This window comes from Oncorhynchus kisutch, linkage group LG29 (assembly GCF_002021735.2).
Source record: "Oncorhynchus kisutch isolate 150728-3 linkage group LG29, Okis_V2, whole genome shotgun sequence".
NCBI lineage: Eukaryota > Metazoa > Chordata > Actinopteri > Salmoniformes > Salmonidae > Oncorhynchus > Oncorhynchus kisutch.
Window position 1 is genome coordinate 39,561,642 of NC_034202.2, and position 16,143 is coordinate 39,577,784.

Genomic DNA, 16,143 nt, shown 5'->3' on the forward strand with positions numbered 1-16,143 from the left:
TGGAGTAGTGTATTGATATTGGAGTAGTGTATTGATGTTGGAGTAGTGTGTAGATGTTGGAGTAGTGTATGGAGGTTTGAGTAGTGTGTAGATGTTGGAGTAGTGTATGGAGGTAGGAGTAGTGTGTAGATGTTGGAGTAGTGTGTAGATGTTGGAGTAGTGTTGGAGTAGTGTATGGAGGTTGGAGTATGGTATTGATGTTGGAGTAGTGTATTGATGTTGGAGTAGTGTGTAGATATTGGAGTAGTGTTGGAGTAGTGTATGGAGGTTATCCAATACATGATCTAATATGAAAACATAGAGCTTATGTTTGAGGAACGTCTTTGTACCATTACCAACATGGCTTCTCAAATGGCACCTTATTCATTATATAAAAGTAGAATTTATTATTTATTATTATTATTTTATACACTTATTTTGTCCAGGGCCCATCGCTCTGGTCCAAAGTAGTCCACTTTATAGGGAATCTGATGCCATTTGTGGCACATTCTTAATGATGATATATATCATAATGGTAAAATTACTAACGCCATAAAAATGTCCCTTCTAGAATGGTTGTTTCACCAATTAGATATGGGCTCGTGAATAATTAGGCATCAATATGTATACATGACAATTTCAGTCAGAGAATACTGCAGACAAAAAAAATACAATGTTACATAAAAAACAGGGTAGAACAGGCAAACAATTCCCTTACCGAGACTTGCTAATGCTATTGGTGTTGGAGTAGTGTGTAGATGTTGAAGTAGTGTATGGAGGTTGGAGTAGTGTATTGATGTTGGAGTAGTGTGTAGATGTTGGAGTAGTGTATGGAGGTTGGAGTAGTGTGTAGATGTTGGAGTAATGTGTAGATGTTGGAGTAGTGTATTGATGTTGGTGTAGTGTGTAGATGTTGGAGTAGTGTATTGATGTTGGAGTAGTGTATTGATGTTGGAGTCGTGTATTGATGTTGGAGTAGAGTGTAGATGTTGGAGTAGTGTATGGAGGTTGGAGTAGTGTATTGATGTTGGAGTAGTGTATGGAGGTTGGAGTAGTGTTGGAGTAGTGTATTGATGTTGGAGTAGTGTATTGATATTGGAGTAGTGTATTGATGTTGGAGTAGTGTGTAGATGTTGGAGTAGTGTATGGAGGTTTGAGTAGTGTGTAGATGTTGGAGTAGTGTATGGAGGTAGGAGTAGTGTGTAGATGTTGGAGTAGTGTGTAGATGTTGGAGTAGTGTTGGAGTAGTGTATGGAGGTTGGAGTATGGTATTGATGTTGGAGTAGTGTATTGATGTTGGAGTAGTGTGTAGATATTGGAGTAGTGTTGGAGTAGTGTATGGAGGTTATCCAATACATGATCTAATATGAAAACATAGAGCTTATGTTTGAGGAACGTCTTTGTACCATTACCAACATGGCTTCTCAAATGGCACCTTATTCATTATATAAAAGTAGAATTTATTATTTATTATTATTATTTTATACACTTATTTTGTCCAGGGCCCATCGCTCTGGTCCAAAGTAGTCCACTTTATAGGGAATCTGATGCCATTTGTGGCACATTCTTAATGATGATATATATCATAATGGTAAAATTACTAACGCCATAAAAATGTCCCTTCTAGAATGGTTGTTTCACCAATTAGATATGGGCTCGTGAATAATTAGGCATCAATATGTATACATGACAATTTCAGTCAGAGAATACTGCAGACAAAAAAAATACAATGTTACATAAAAAACAGGGTAGAACAGGCAAACAATTCCCTTACCGAGACTTGCAAATGTTTTTTTTTGGCAGATACACCCTAGCATACAATTTATTGATTATAATTTTAGGACCATCTTGCTTCAGAAAGTAAAACAATGCTCTGAAAGAGGTATATATCTACCTGTTACTTTATCACAGTAACAGGGTTTTAATGGACACATCTGCTCTTAGCTACCAAGAGCAGGGGTGAATCTGCCATAACACAATGCAATTAGCCCAGAATCATCTAGATGACTGACACATGCAGGAGGTCCCTTCACAGCAGATAATACCATTCATCTTTTGTCTTTGGATTGGGTTTACTGCTTTGTTTTCAGGGTTTAGGATCTGATTAGTTCAACTGTGTTGTATATATCATACTATAACAAATTATATTGTAGGTGTATGAATGTTATTAGCTGCAGAGTTTGGAGCATTTTGAGTTCAAGAATAATAGCCTTTTTATTTTTCCAAAACTTTAATCTTCATAAAAACATTTATCCCTGATAAAAATAAAAATAAATGACCAGGCTTTATATTCACAATCCTCAAAAAGAAAAGTTGCCAGACGGGACCTCTATCAGTTTTCATACTATGGGATGCTTGTTACAAAGAGAGGTTGTAAAGGAGAGGTAGCCCTTTTGGTTGCCCGGGGAAACGGGTGACGTATACATGCGGTTGTCATGCCACCCATCAGTCATTTGTTTGTTTGTTTGTTTGTTTACATCTCCGACCGACTAACCTCCCTCTATGAGTTTCTTGATCTCTTCCTCCTGGAGAATATGAACCTCACTCTCCAGAAACTTCTTTACCTTAGACACCTCTAATCATGGGACCCAAACATCGCAAAGTCATCATACATCCTGCAGTTGTGGGTGCTCGTTAGACAATTACGTTGCGCCAACGTATTGGCAGAACACAGAGCTCTATCGTCTGCTAGAGATAGTTTGTCGCGTAAACCTGGACACGCAGATGTAGTACAACACTGTGACTTCTATTGGGTTGTTGGTTGTCTAAACGCAACACGCCATCTCTTATTAAGTGCTAAACAGGAAGGAATGGTTGGATTGTGACCTGCGCGTCAGATTCTTCAACAAATACATTCCTTATAGTAACAGGAAAACATTGTTGATTGATTGAACGTAGATCAACATCAAGCGAATTATTAGTCTTCGGGAACAGAAACATCTTCACCAACAGTTTCCAAGAGCTTTTGAAAACGTACCAATGTTTAAACTCCTCCATAGCATTTGAACATAGTACCTACTCAGCGTGATGGATTACAGGAACACACCACATACAGTGTTCACGTACAGTGGGGCAAAAAAGTATTTAGTCAGCCACCAATTGTCATCATGTAATTTTCATCATAGGTACACTTCAACTATGACAGACAAAATGAGGGAAAAAAATCCAGAAAATCACATTGTAGGATTTTTTATGAATTTATTTTCAAATGATGGTGGAAAATAAGTATTTGGTTAATAACAAAAGTTTATCTCAATACTCAATACTGTTATATACCCTTTGTTGGCAATGACAGAGGTCAATTGTTTTCTGTAAGTCTTCACAAGGTTTTCACACACTGTTGCTAGAGCAGTGATGTTTTGGGGCTGTTGATGGACAACACGGACTTTCAACTCCCTCCAAAGATTTTCTATGGGGTTGAGATCTGGAGACTGGCTAGGCCACTCCAGGACCTTGAAATGCTTCTTACGAAGCCACTCCTTCATTGCCCGGGCGGTGTGTTTGGGATCATTGTCATGCTGAAAGACTCAGCTACGTTTCATCTTCAATGCCCTTGCTGATGGACGGAGGTTTTCACTCAAAATCTCACGATACATGGCCCCATTCATTCTTTCCTTTACACGGATCAGTCGTCCTGGTCCCTTTGCAGAAAAACAGCCCCAAAGCATGAAGTTTCCACCCCCATGCTTCACAGTAGGTATGGTGTTCTTTGGATGCAACTCAGCATTCTTTGTCCTCCAAACACGACGAGTTGAATTTTTACCAAAATGTTGGTTCCCTCTGACCATATGACATTCTCCCAATCTTCTTCTGGATCATCCAAATGCTCTCTAGCAAACTTCAGAGGGGCCTGGACATGTACTGGCTTAAGCAGGGGGACACGTCTGGCACTGCAGGATTTGAGTCCCTGGCGGCGTAGTGTGTTACTGATGGTAGGCTTTGTTACTTTGGTCCCAGCTCTCTGCAGGTCATTCACTAGGTCCCCCCGTGTGGTTCTGGGATTTTTGCTTGGGATAATTTTGACCCCACGGGGTGAGATCTTGCTTGGAGCCCCAGATCGAGGGAGATTATCAGCGGTCTCGTATGTCTAATTGCTCCCACAGTTGATTTCTTCAAACCAAGCTGCTTACCTATTGCAGATTCAGTCTTCCCAGCCTGGTGTTCGGTCTACAATTTTGTTTCTGGTGTCCTTTGACAGCTCTTTGGTCTTGGCCATACTGGAGTTTGGAGTGTGACTGTTTGAGGTTGTGGACAGGTGTCTTTTATACTGATAACAAGTTCAAACAGGTGCCATTAATACAGGTAATGAGTGGAGGACATAGGAGCCTCTTAAAGAAGAAGTTACAGGTCTGTGAGAGCCAGCAATCTTGCTTGTTTGTAGGTGACCAAATACTTATTTTCCACCAAAATTTGCAAATAAATTCATTAAAAATCCTACAATGTGATTTTCTGGGTTTTTTCCCCTTGTTTTGTCTGTCATAGTTGAAGTGTACCTATGAGGAAAAATACATGCCTCTCTCATCTTTTTAAGTGGTGGCTGACTAAATACTTTTTTGCCCCACTGTACGTGTACATGCACATAGCCTAGGCATGTTGTATGTAAGATTCATCACCAACTGAGATGAACATGTTCAATAACGAAACTGGTAATAATAGAGAGAGATGTGTTTTCCACTGTCATCCAAACTACATATATTTTTTAAATACATATATTTATACCAATATGTTTATTATCAGACATTAATATTAACATATTATTATCGAACATTAGTAAATATATTAACATCATACATTAATATCATTTTTTTTTAATATCATACATTAATATTCATATTTTTTATCATACATTAGCAGCAATATAATAATATAATAGACTAATATCAATATACAGTATTATTATCATACATTAAAATCAATATATTAATATCATATATTAATATTAATATATTGTTATCATACATTTGTTCAATATGTTATTGTCATACATTAGTATCAATATATTTTATTATACCTTAATATTAATTCTCATACATTTACGTCTATTTAATGTTAAGATATATTGAAGTCTATAAGATATCTTTACTGACCTTCTTCCAGTATCCTCTTAATGTCTCCGTCAGTCTCCAGCCCTCCATCTGAGGAACCACTGTGAGCTATGAGGTGGGAGAGAGGGGGAGGGGGGAGAGAGAGAGCGAGAGAGAGAGAGAGACAGAGAGAGAGAGAGAGAGAGAGAGAGAGAGAAATACACAGAGAGAGAGAGAGAGAGATACAGGGAGAGAGAGAGACAGAGACAGAGAGAGAGAGAGAGAGAGAGAGAGAGAGAAATACACAGAGAGAGAGAGAGATACAGGGAGAGAGAGAGAGAGAGAGAGAGAGAGAGAGACAGACAGACAGACAGACAGAGAAATGTTTACTAATGTTTCCTGTTGCTTTGGAAATGCAAAGCTATGTTTCCCACGCCATAAAGCCCTTTAATTGAATTGAGAGAGAGACAGATGGAGAGAGAAAGGTCAACTCTTTTTTACAGCAATGTTATTAAAAATACAGGGAAACTAAACCTGTTACCATCCAATTGTCTGCAATGTGATGTACATTTTCAAATGTTACTCTGACCCACCTAATACTGAAACACCAGACCAAGACCAAGGCAAGCTGAGACTCACCAGTAGCTCCAAGCCAGGACCAAGGCAAGCTGAGACTCACCAGTAGCTCCAAGCCAAGACCAAGGCAAGCTGAGACTCACCAGTAGCTCCAAACCAGGACCAAGGCAAGCTGAGACTCACCAGTAGCTCCAAGCCAAGACCAAGGCAAGCTGTGAATCACCAGTAGCTCCAAGCCAAGACCAAGGCAAGCTGTGAATCAGCAGTAGCTCCAAGCCAAGACCAAGGCAAGCTGAGACTCACCAGTAGCTCACAATCCACCAATGTTTAATAATGAAACTTACTCTCAATAACTCTGGTGACCTTTGTGATGCTTGGTTCTCCCTCGATCACCCTGGTCACTGTAGTGAATGTGGGCTCACCCTCGATGACCACCTTGGTTAAACTGGGTTCCGTTTCGATGACCCTTGTCACCTTGGTGAAGGTTGGCTCGCCCTCAACGACTCTAGTAACCTTGGTGATAATGGGTTCGCCCTCGATGACCCTGGTAACCTTGGTGATAGTGGGTTCGCCGTCTATGACCCTTGTTACCTTGGTGACAGTTGGCTCTCCTTTAATCACTCTGGTCATTGTTGTGATTTCAGGCACTGGAGGGAAGGAAAGTGATGATTACAATATTTTTGAAGTAAACCTCTGCTTCTGTGGGTATATCCTCCCAGAAACGATGTGTTGATGTAGTGGAAATGTGAAATATATATTGATTAGAAAACAACCATTTATAAATACAAAAGGTTGATAAAGAACAGCATCTGCCTGAGTGAGTCCCTACGAGTATCCATGGCAACGCATTAGACCCCTTCTATCTACTCCATTCCAAAACCCCTCAAACCCCTCAAACCCCTCGTACCCCTCAAATCCCTTGAACACCTCAAACCCCTTGAACACCTCAAACCCCTCAAACACCTCAAACCCCTTGAACACCTCATACCCCTTGAACACCTCAAACCCCTCGAACACCTCAAACCCCTTCCTTGAACACTTCATACCCCTTGAACCCCTCAAATCCCTTGAACACCTCAAACCCCTCCAACCCCTTGAACACCTCAAACCCCTTGAACACCTCAAACACCTCAACCCCCGTGAACACCTCAAACCCCTTGAACACCTCAAACCCCTTGAACACCTCAAACACCTCGAACACCTTGAACACCTCAATTCCCTTGAACACCTCAAACCCCTCAAACCCCTTGTACACATCGAACCCCTTGTACACATCAAACCCCTCGAACCCCTCAAACCCCTCTTACCCCTCTTACCCCTCAAACACCTCAAACCCCTTGAACACCTCAAACCCCTCAAACACCTCATACCCCTCGAACACCTCATACCCCTTGAACACCTCAAACCCCTCGAACCCCTCAAACTCCTCGAACACCTCGATTCCCTTGAACACCTCAAACCCCTCGAATCCCTTGAACACCTCGAACACCTCGATTCCCTTGAACACCTCAAACCCCTCAAACCCCTCGAACACCTCAAACCCCTTGAACACCTCATACCCCTTGAACACCTCAAACACCTCGAACACCTCAAACCCCTTGAACACCTCATACCCCTTGAACCCCTCAAATCCCTTGAACACCTCAAACCCCTCCAATCCCTTGAACACCTCAACCCCCTTGAACACCTCAAACACCTCGGCCCGCGTGAACACCTCAAATCCCTTGAACACCTCACACCCCTTGAACACCTCAAACACCTCGAACCCCTTGAACACCTCAAGTCCCTTGAACACCTCAAACCCCTCAAACTCCTTGTACACATCGAACCCCTTGTACACATCAAACCCCTCGAACCCCTCAAACCCCTTGAACACCTCAAACCCCTCGAACCCCTCAACCCCCTCGACCCCTCAAACCCCTCGTACCCCTCAAACTCCTCGAACACCTCAAACCCCTCAAACCCCTTGTACACATCGAACCCCTTGTACACATCAAACCCCTCGTACCCCTCAAACTCCTTGAACACCTCAAACCCCTCAAACCACTCGAACCCCTCGAACCCCTTGTTGTTACTGATACTAGACTATCATCAGCTGTGGGCCATATTTATGCAGTGAAACGGCAGTGCTGGTTAATGCTTTATTTTGAAATAACGATCTACTAACCCCAACCCTAACCTTATCCTACCCTAACCCTAGTCCTAACCTTAACTCTTATCCTAACCCTAGTCCTAACCTTAACTCTTATTCCCTTGAACACCTCAAACCCCTCGAATCCCTTGAACACCTCGAACACCTCGATTCCCTTGAACACCTCAAACCCCTCAAACCCCTCGAACACCTCAAACCCCTTGAACACCTCATACCCCTTGAACACCTCAAACACCTCGAACACCTCAAACCCCTTGAACACCTCATACCCCTTGAACCCCTCAAATCCCTTGAACACCTCAAACCCCTCCAATCCCTTGAACACCTCAACCCCCTTGAACACCTCAAACACCTCGACCCGCGTGAACACCTCAAATCCCTTGAACACCTCATACCCCTTGAACACCTCAAACACCTCGAACCCCTTGAACACCTCAAGTCCCTTGAACACCTCAAACCCCTCAAACCCCTTGTACACATCGAACCCCTTGTACACATCAAACCCCTCGAACCCCTCAAACCCCTTGAACACCTCAAACCCCTCGAACCCCTCAACCCCCTCGAACCCCTCAAACCCCTCGTACCCCTCAAACTCCTCGAACACCTCAAACCCCTCAAACCCCTTGTACACATCGAACCCCTTGTACACATCAAACCCCTCGTACCCCTCAAACTCCTTGAACACCTCAAACCCCTCAAACCCCTCGAACCCCTCGAACCCCTTGTTGTTACTGATACTAGACTATCATCAGCTGTGGGCCATATTTATGCAGTGAAACGGCAGTGCTGGTTAACGCTTTATTTTGAAATAACGATCTACTAACCCCAACCCTAACCTTATCCTACCCTAACCCTAGTCCTAACCTTAACTCTTATCCTAACCCTAGTCCTAACCTTAACTCTTATTCCCTTGAACACCTCAAACCCCTCGAATCCCTTGAACACCTCGAACACCTCGATTCCCTTGAACACCTCAAACCCCTCAAACCCCTCGAACACCTCAAACCCCTTGAACACCTCATACCCCTTGAACACCTCAAACACCTCGAACACCTCAAACCCCTTGAACACCTCATACCCCTTGAACCCCTCAAATCCCTTGAACACCTCAAACCCCTCCAATCCCTTGAACACCTCAACCCCCTTGAACACCTCAAACACCTCGACCCGCGTGAACACCTCAAATCCCTTGAACACCTCACACCCCTTGAACACCTCAAACACCTCGAACCCCTTGAACACCTCAAGTCCCTTGAACACCTCAAACCCCTCAAACCCCTTGTACACATCGAACCCCTTGTACACATCAAACCCCTCGAACCCCTCAAACCCCTTGAACACCTCAAACCCCTCGAACCCCTCAACCCCCTCGAACCCCTCAAACCCCTCGTACCCCTCAAACTCCTCGAACACCTCAAACCCCTCAAACCCCTTGTACACATCGAACCCCTTGTACACATCAAACCCCTCGTACCCCTCAAACTCCTTGAACACCTCAAACCCCTCAAACCCCTCGACCCCTCGAACCCCTTGTTGTTACTGATACTAGACTATCATCAGCTGTGGGCCATATTTATGCAGTGAAACGGCAGTGCTGGTTAACGCTTTATTTTGAAATAACGATCTACTAACCCCAACCCTAACCTTATCCTACCCTAACCCTAGTCCTAACCTTAACTCTTATCCTAACCCTAGTCCTAACCTTAACTCTTATCCTACCCTAGCCCTAGTCCTAACCTTAACTCTTATCCTAACCCTAACCCTAGTCCTAACCTTAACTCTTATCCTAACCCTAACCCTAGTCCTAACCTTAACTCTTATCCTAACCCTAACCCTAGCCCTAACCTTAACTCTTATCCTAACCCTAGCCCTAACTTTAACTCTTATCCTAACCCTAACCCTAGTCCTAACCTTAACTCTTATCCTAACCCTAGCCCTAACTTTAACTCTTATCCTAACCCTAACCCTAGTCCTAACCTTAACTCTTATCCTACCCTAACCCTAGTCCTAACCTTAACTCTTATCCTAACCCTAACCCTAGCCCTAACCTTAACTCTTATCCTACCCTAACCCTAGTCCTAACCTTAACTCTTATCCTACCCTAACCCTAGTCCTAACCTTAACTCTTATCCTAACCCTAACCCTAGTCCTAACCTTAACTCTTATCCTACCCTAACCCTAGTCCTAACCTTAACTCTTATCCTACCCTAACCCTAGTCCTAACCTTAACTCTTATCCTAACCCTAACCCTAGCCCTAACCTTAACTCTTATCCTACCCTAACCCTAGTCCTAACCTTAACTCTTATCCTACCCTAACCCTAGTCCTAACCTTAACTCTTATCCTAACCCTAACCCTAGTCCTAACCTTAACTCTTATCCTACCCTAGCCCTAGTCCTAATCTTAACTCTTATCCTACCCTAGCCCTAGTCCTAACCTTAACTCTTATCCTACCCTAACCCTAGTCCTAACCTTAACTCTTTTCCTACCCTAGCCCTAGTCCTAACCTTAACTCTTATCCTAACCCTAACCCTAGCCCTAACCTTAACTCTTATCCTAACCCTAACCCTAGTCCTAACCTTAACTCTTTTCCTACCCTAGCCCTAGTCCTAAACTTAACTCTTATCCTACCCTAACCCTAACCCTAGCCCTAACCTTAACTCTTATCCTACCCTAACCCTAGTCCTAACCTTAACTCTTATCCTACCCTAGCCCTAGTCCTAACCTTAACTCTTATCTTACCCTAACCCTAGTCCTAACCTTAACTCTTTTCCTACCCTAGCCCTAGTCCTAACCTTAACTCTTTTCCTACCCTAGCCCTAGTCCTAACCTTAACTCTTATCCTAACCCTAGCCCTAACCTTAACTCTTATCCTAACCCTAACCCTAGCCCTAACCTTAACTCTTATCCTAACCCTTACCCTAGTCCTAACCTTAACTCTTATCCTACCCTAACCCTAGTCCTAACCTTAACTCTTATCCTAACCCTAACCTTAACTCTTATCCTACCCTAGCCCTAGTCCTAACCTTAACTCTTATCCTACCCTAACCCTAGTCCTAACCTTAACTCTTATCCTAACCCTAACCCTAGTCCTAACCTTAACTCTTATCCTACCCTAGCCCTAGTCCTAACCTTAACTCTTATCCTACCCTAACCCTAACCCTAACCCTAACCCTAACCCTAACCCTTAACTCTTATCCTAACCCTAACCCTAGTCCTAACCTTAACTCTTATCCTACCCTAACCCTAGTCCTAACCTTAACTCTTATCCTAACCCTAACCCTAGACCTAACCTTAACTCTTATCCTAACCCTAACCCTAGTCCTAACCTTAACTCTTATCCTACCCTAACCCTAGTCCTAACCTTAACTCTTATCCTAACCCTAACCCTAGACCTAACCTTAACTCTTATCCTAACCCTAACCCTAGTCCTAACCTTAACTCTTATCCTACCCTAACCCTAGTCCTAACCCTAACCAGATCTAATGTGTTATATTCTCCTGCATTCATTTCACATTTCCACAAACTTCAACTGCCTATTTTAAAGTAATGCACCTCACGATTAGAGTGAAGCTGAATGGAGAGAGAAAGTTCTCCGCTGAGTTTGTAAAAGTGTAAAAAGAGCAGCATGGTAGCGTTGTTTTATGTACCATGTTGTCAACAACATGAGGTTGCTGCTACTCCCATCCCTATTGCAGAATGCAGCCGTTTGACCGCATTAACCCATCCCCTCGTTTTGTTATTGGCATTGAGGCTGTGACAATGAAAAGGCAAGCAGACAGGCTACAGTTTGTTTTAGCAGGGACGTTTGGTAGGGTGATCTGTTTTCTAACTGTCAAACAGATTGTGAACCCAAATGTGTAAGTTTGATTCTAGAGAGGGGACATTGAGTAGAAAAATCACTTGATTAGGGTGTAGGGGCATATCTATGTCATTGCGGGTGGGTTGCATCAACATGGTTTAAAATGATCTAGGATTAGAGCTAATCTAGGTTTTGTACATCTAGGTTTATAATTGATCAGATATGTGTTGCACCACTTACTTTAGAATCTAGATCAGTAAATCTATGAATAACGGTTTTTAAACTATGACGTGACATACATATACCAGTTACACCAATATATGAGGTATTTCAGCTGCCAGGCTTGCTATGACAGACAAGATACAACTTCAATTAGCACTGAGGTGTGAAGTGAAAGGTGTCAAGACCTTTGGGCCCAACAAGTGGCAAGAGTCTTTGAAATCCCCTTTGAAGCCCCATCCTTGTGTTCAAAGACTATCCACTGGCATTTTCTACAAGAAGTCTGACTCCAGAAATAAAAGCTTCTCCCAAGTGGGTGTGACTCCCACTGCCTGCTGCACTGCTGCACTGCTGCTTGGATTCCACCTGGTGATCTGTTCACCATCTGCCCTGGTCTGTCTCCCCCTGTCTGGTACAGGTACCTCCACCACACTCCCCCCTCTCTCTCCTCCAGCACACACGCACTGTTGGGGCAAGTGACTCTGAACTTACAATGGCTAGCCCCAAGTCGTTATATATTAAAAACTTTTATTGTGCATTTTCCTATTTGCCTCATGACTTCTGCATAATTTGTTGACTATGAACTTTCTTCACCCAACCGTAGGACAGACTATGTTTGTTCCCACACTCGGGACTCTGACTCTCTATTGGTTACACTGACTTTTGGCCTCCCATCCCGTTCTAACCATCTCTCACTGGCTTTGTATTCATGTTACCTGATGAAATTGCTGTACAATAGGATCTTGTTGCCATCTGATTCACATTCAGATGTCATACATCAGCACTGCAGATCTCTCCCTGTCCTATGCCTTGACTGTACAACTGTTGATGATATCTGGAAATGTGCATGTACACCCTGGCCCATCTACTGTTGCTAGCCCCAATTCTGACTTCTGCTCTGATATCTGCTTCACTGATTTCTGCTCTCGTAAAATCCTGGGTTTTCTGCATGTTAAAACTAGAAGCTTAGTACCTAAAATGGATCAAATGAAAGTGTGGGTTCACAGCCCCAATCCAGATGTGTTGGTCATTACGTGGTTAAGGAAGAGTGTTTACAATACTGATGATAACCTTTCTGTTTATAACTTTTTTTTTCGGCAAGACAGATCTTCCAAAGGTGGGGGTGTGGCAATCTTTACCAAGGATCACCTTCAGTGCTCGGTTGTCTCCTCCACGTCTGTCCCCAAACAGTTTGATTTGCTGGTTTTAAGCATTCAACTTTCAAATAGCTCTTTGTTGACTGTTGCTGAGTGCTGTTGTCCTCCATCAGCCCCGGCCTGTATACTACCTTCCCTAAGCTCTCTCCTGGCCCGCTACACTAAGTCTGAATTTGTCCTGCTAGGTGACCTAAAATGGGACATACTTAAACCACCTGACCAAGTCCTAAAGCAGTAGGACTCTCTAAATCTTTCTCAGATTATTACCACAAGGTATGACTCCAAACACCCAGACAAGGCTACTCTTCTCGATGTTATCCTCACAAATAATCCTGATAGGTATCAGTCTGGTGTTATCTGTAATGGCATTAGTGATCACCGTTTTACAGCCTGTGTTCGTAATGGCCGCTCAGTGAAACGACTTGTCCTGATTTGTCATAGACACTTGTTAAAATACTTAATGAGCAAGTCTTCCTTCATGAACTGGCCTCTGTAAAATGGTGTAAGAATCAGCTTGTTCCCCCTCTGTCGAAGACGCTTGGAACTTATGTTTTTATACTTTCAGTGGTATTGTTAATTTTACCAAACACACCCTCATAAAGGAATTGGGAGTTAAAAACAGGCCCAGCTCCTGGTTCGATCGTTCCAGAGTTACTCCACCTCAAGAATTGCATTTGGCTAAAGGCTCAGCACACACATACTCAGGCTGACTGGCTCTCGTTCAGGCAAATGAGAAATACGTGCACTCAGGCTATCTGGAGTGCCAAAGGTAGTTACTTTAAAGAGCAGTTCTCTCTCTGTGGGTCTAACCCCAAGAAGTTCTGGAAAACGGTTAAAGACCTGGAGAATAATCCCTCCTCCTCACAGCTGCCCATGTCCCTTAATGTTGATGATGTGATTGTTACTGACAAGACGCGCTTGGCTGAGATCTTTAATCACGACTTCATTAGGTCAGGATTCCGATTTGACTCGGCCACCCCTTCTAATGTGACTATCCCAGAGGCTTCTCCCTCTTTTTCCCCTGTCCCACTACAACGTTTCTCCCTGCAGGCAGTCACTGAGTACGAGGTGCTAAAGGAGCGCCTGAAACTTGACCCCCCAAAAAAACATCTGGGTCAGATGGTTTAGACCCTTTCTTCTTTAAGTTTGCTGCCCCTATCAACGCCAAGCCTCTCTCTGACCTTTTTAACCTGTCTCTCCTTTCTGGGGAGGTTCCCATTGCTTGGAAAGCAGTCATGGTTCATCCTTCATTTAAAGGGGGAGATCAATCTGATCCTAACTGTTATAGGCCTATTTCTATTTAGTTTTGTTTATCAAAAGTGTTGGAAAACTTGTCCATAATCAACTGACTGGGTCTCTTGATGTCTATAGTATTATCTCAGGTATAGAATCGGGTTTCCACTCAGGTTATGGATGTGTCACTGCAACCTTAATAAAGGTCCTCAATGATGTCACCATTGCCCTTGATTCTAAGCAATGTTTTGCTGCTATTTTTATTGACTTGGCTAAAGCTTTAGATACATCCATGTTGACGCATCCCACCCCTTGTATTCATGGGATTTTATGGTCTATTTAATTGATTTAATCTGAACAGTGGAACAATTCCCATTCTTAACAATGGGCTAAAATACAGCATCTATAATAAACGGAGCTACAGCATCTATAATAAACGGAGCTACAGCATCTATAATACATGGGCCCAGTACTGCAGCATCTATAATAAACGGAGCTACAGCATCTATAATAAACGGAGCTACAGCATCTATAATACATGGGCCCAGTGCTACAGCATCTATAATAAAGGGGCCCAGTACTGCAGCATCTATAATAAAGGGGCCCAGTGCTTCAGCATCTATAAAGGGGCCCAGTGCTTCAGCATCTATAATAAAGGGGCCCAGTGCTACAGCATCTATAATAAAGGGGCCCAGTGCTACAGCATCTATAATAAACGGAGCTACAGCATCTATAATAAAGGGGCCCAGTACTGCAGCATCTATAATAAACGGAGCTACAGCATCTATAATAAAGGGGCCCAGTGCTTCAGCATCTATAATAAAGGGGCCCAGTACTGCAGCATCTATAATAAAGGGGCCCAGTGCTACAGCATCTATAATAAAGGGGCCCAGTGCTACAGCATCTATAATAAAGGGGCCCAGTGCTTCAGCATCTATAATAAAGGGGCCCAGTACTACAGCATCTATAATAAAGGGGCCCAGTGCTACAGCATCTATAATAAAGGGGCCCAGTGCTTCAGCATCTATAATAAACGGAGCTACAGCATCTATAATAAACGGAGCTACAGCATCTATAATAAACGGAGCTACAGCATCTATAATAAACGGAGCTACAGCATCTATAATAAACGGAGCTACAGCATCTATAATAAAGGGGCCCAGTACTGCAGCATCTATAATAAAGGGACCCAGTACTGCAGCATCTATAATAAAGGGGCCCAGTACTGCAGCTATAATAACCGGAGCTACAGCATCTATAATAAACGGAGCTACAGCATCTATAATAAACGGAGCTACAGCATCTATAATAAACGGAGCTACAGCATCTATAATAAACGGAGCTACAGCATCTATAATAAACGGAGCTACAGCATCTATAATAAACGGAGCTACAGCATCTATAATAAAGGGGCCCAGTACTGCAGCATCTATAATAAAGGGGCCCAGTACTGCAGCATCTATAATAAAGGGGCCCAGTACTGCAGCATCTATAATAAAGGGGCCCAGTACTGCAGCATCTATAATAAAGGGGCCCAGTACTGCAGCATCTATAATAAAGGGACCCAGTACTGCAGCATCTATAATAAAGGGGCCCAGTGCTTCAGCATCTATAATAAAGGGGCCCAGTACTGCAGCATCTATAATAAAGGGGCCCAGTACTGCAGCATCTATAATAAAGGGGCCCAGTGCTACAGCATCTATAATAAAGGGGCCCAGTGCTACAGCATCTATAATAAAGGGGCCCAGTGCTACAGCATCTATAATAAAGGGGCCCAGTACTGCAGCATCTATAATAAAGGGGCCCAGTGCTTCAGCATCTATAATAAAGGGGCCCAGTACTGCAGCATCTATAATAAAGGGGCCCAGTGCTACAGCATCTATAATAAATGGAGCTACAGCATCTATAATAAAGGGGCCCAGTGCTACAGCATCTATAATAAAGGGGCCCAGTGCTACAGCATCTATAATAAAGGGGCCCAGTGCTTCAGCATCTATAATAA

The 16,143-nt window shown here is 43.2% G+C and overlaps 1 protein-coding gene across 6 annotated transcripts in view; it reads right to left on the reverse strand.

The window, feature by feature from the left end:
- Positions 1-16,143, reverse strand: part of postna (periostin, osteoblast specific factor a) — a 78,366-nt gene that overhangs the window by 5,711 nt on the left and 56,512 nt on the right. For 3 of the 6 annotated variants that reach the window (XM_031808722.1, XM_031808720.1, XM_031808719.1), the window contains exons 18-20: positions 5,924-6,226; positions 5,067-5,132; positions 2,474-2,554 (exon numbers count right to left, since the gene is read on the reverse strand). In XM_031808722.1, the coding sequence (XP_031664582.1) occupies positions 2,474-2,554; positions 5,067-5,132; positions 5,924-6,226 (450 nt within the window). The remainder of the gene's footprint in view (positions 1-2,473; positions 2,555-5,066; positions 5,133-5,923; positions 6,227-16,143) is intronic. The other 3 variants (XM_031808725.1, XM_031808724.1, XM_031808723.1) reach the window with 1 other exon arrangement.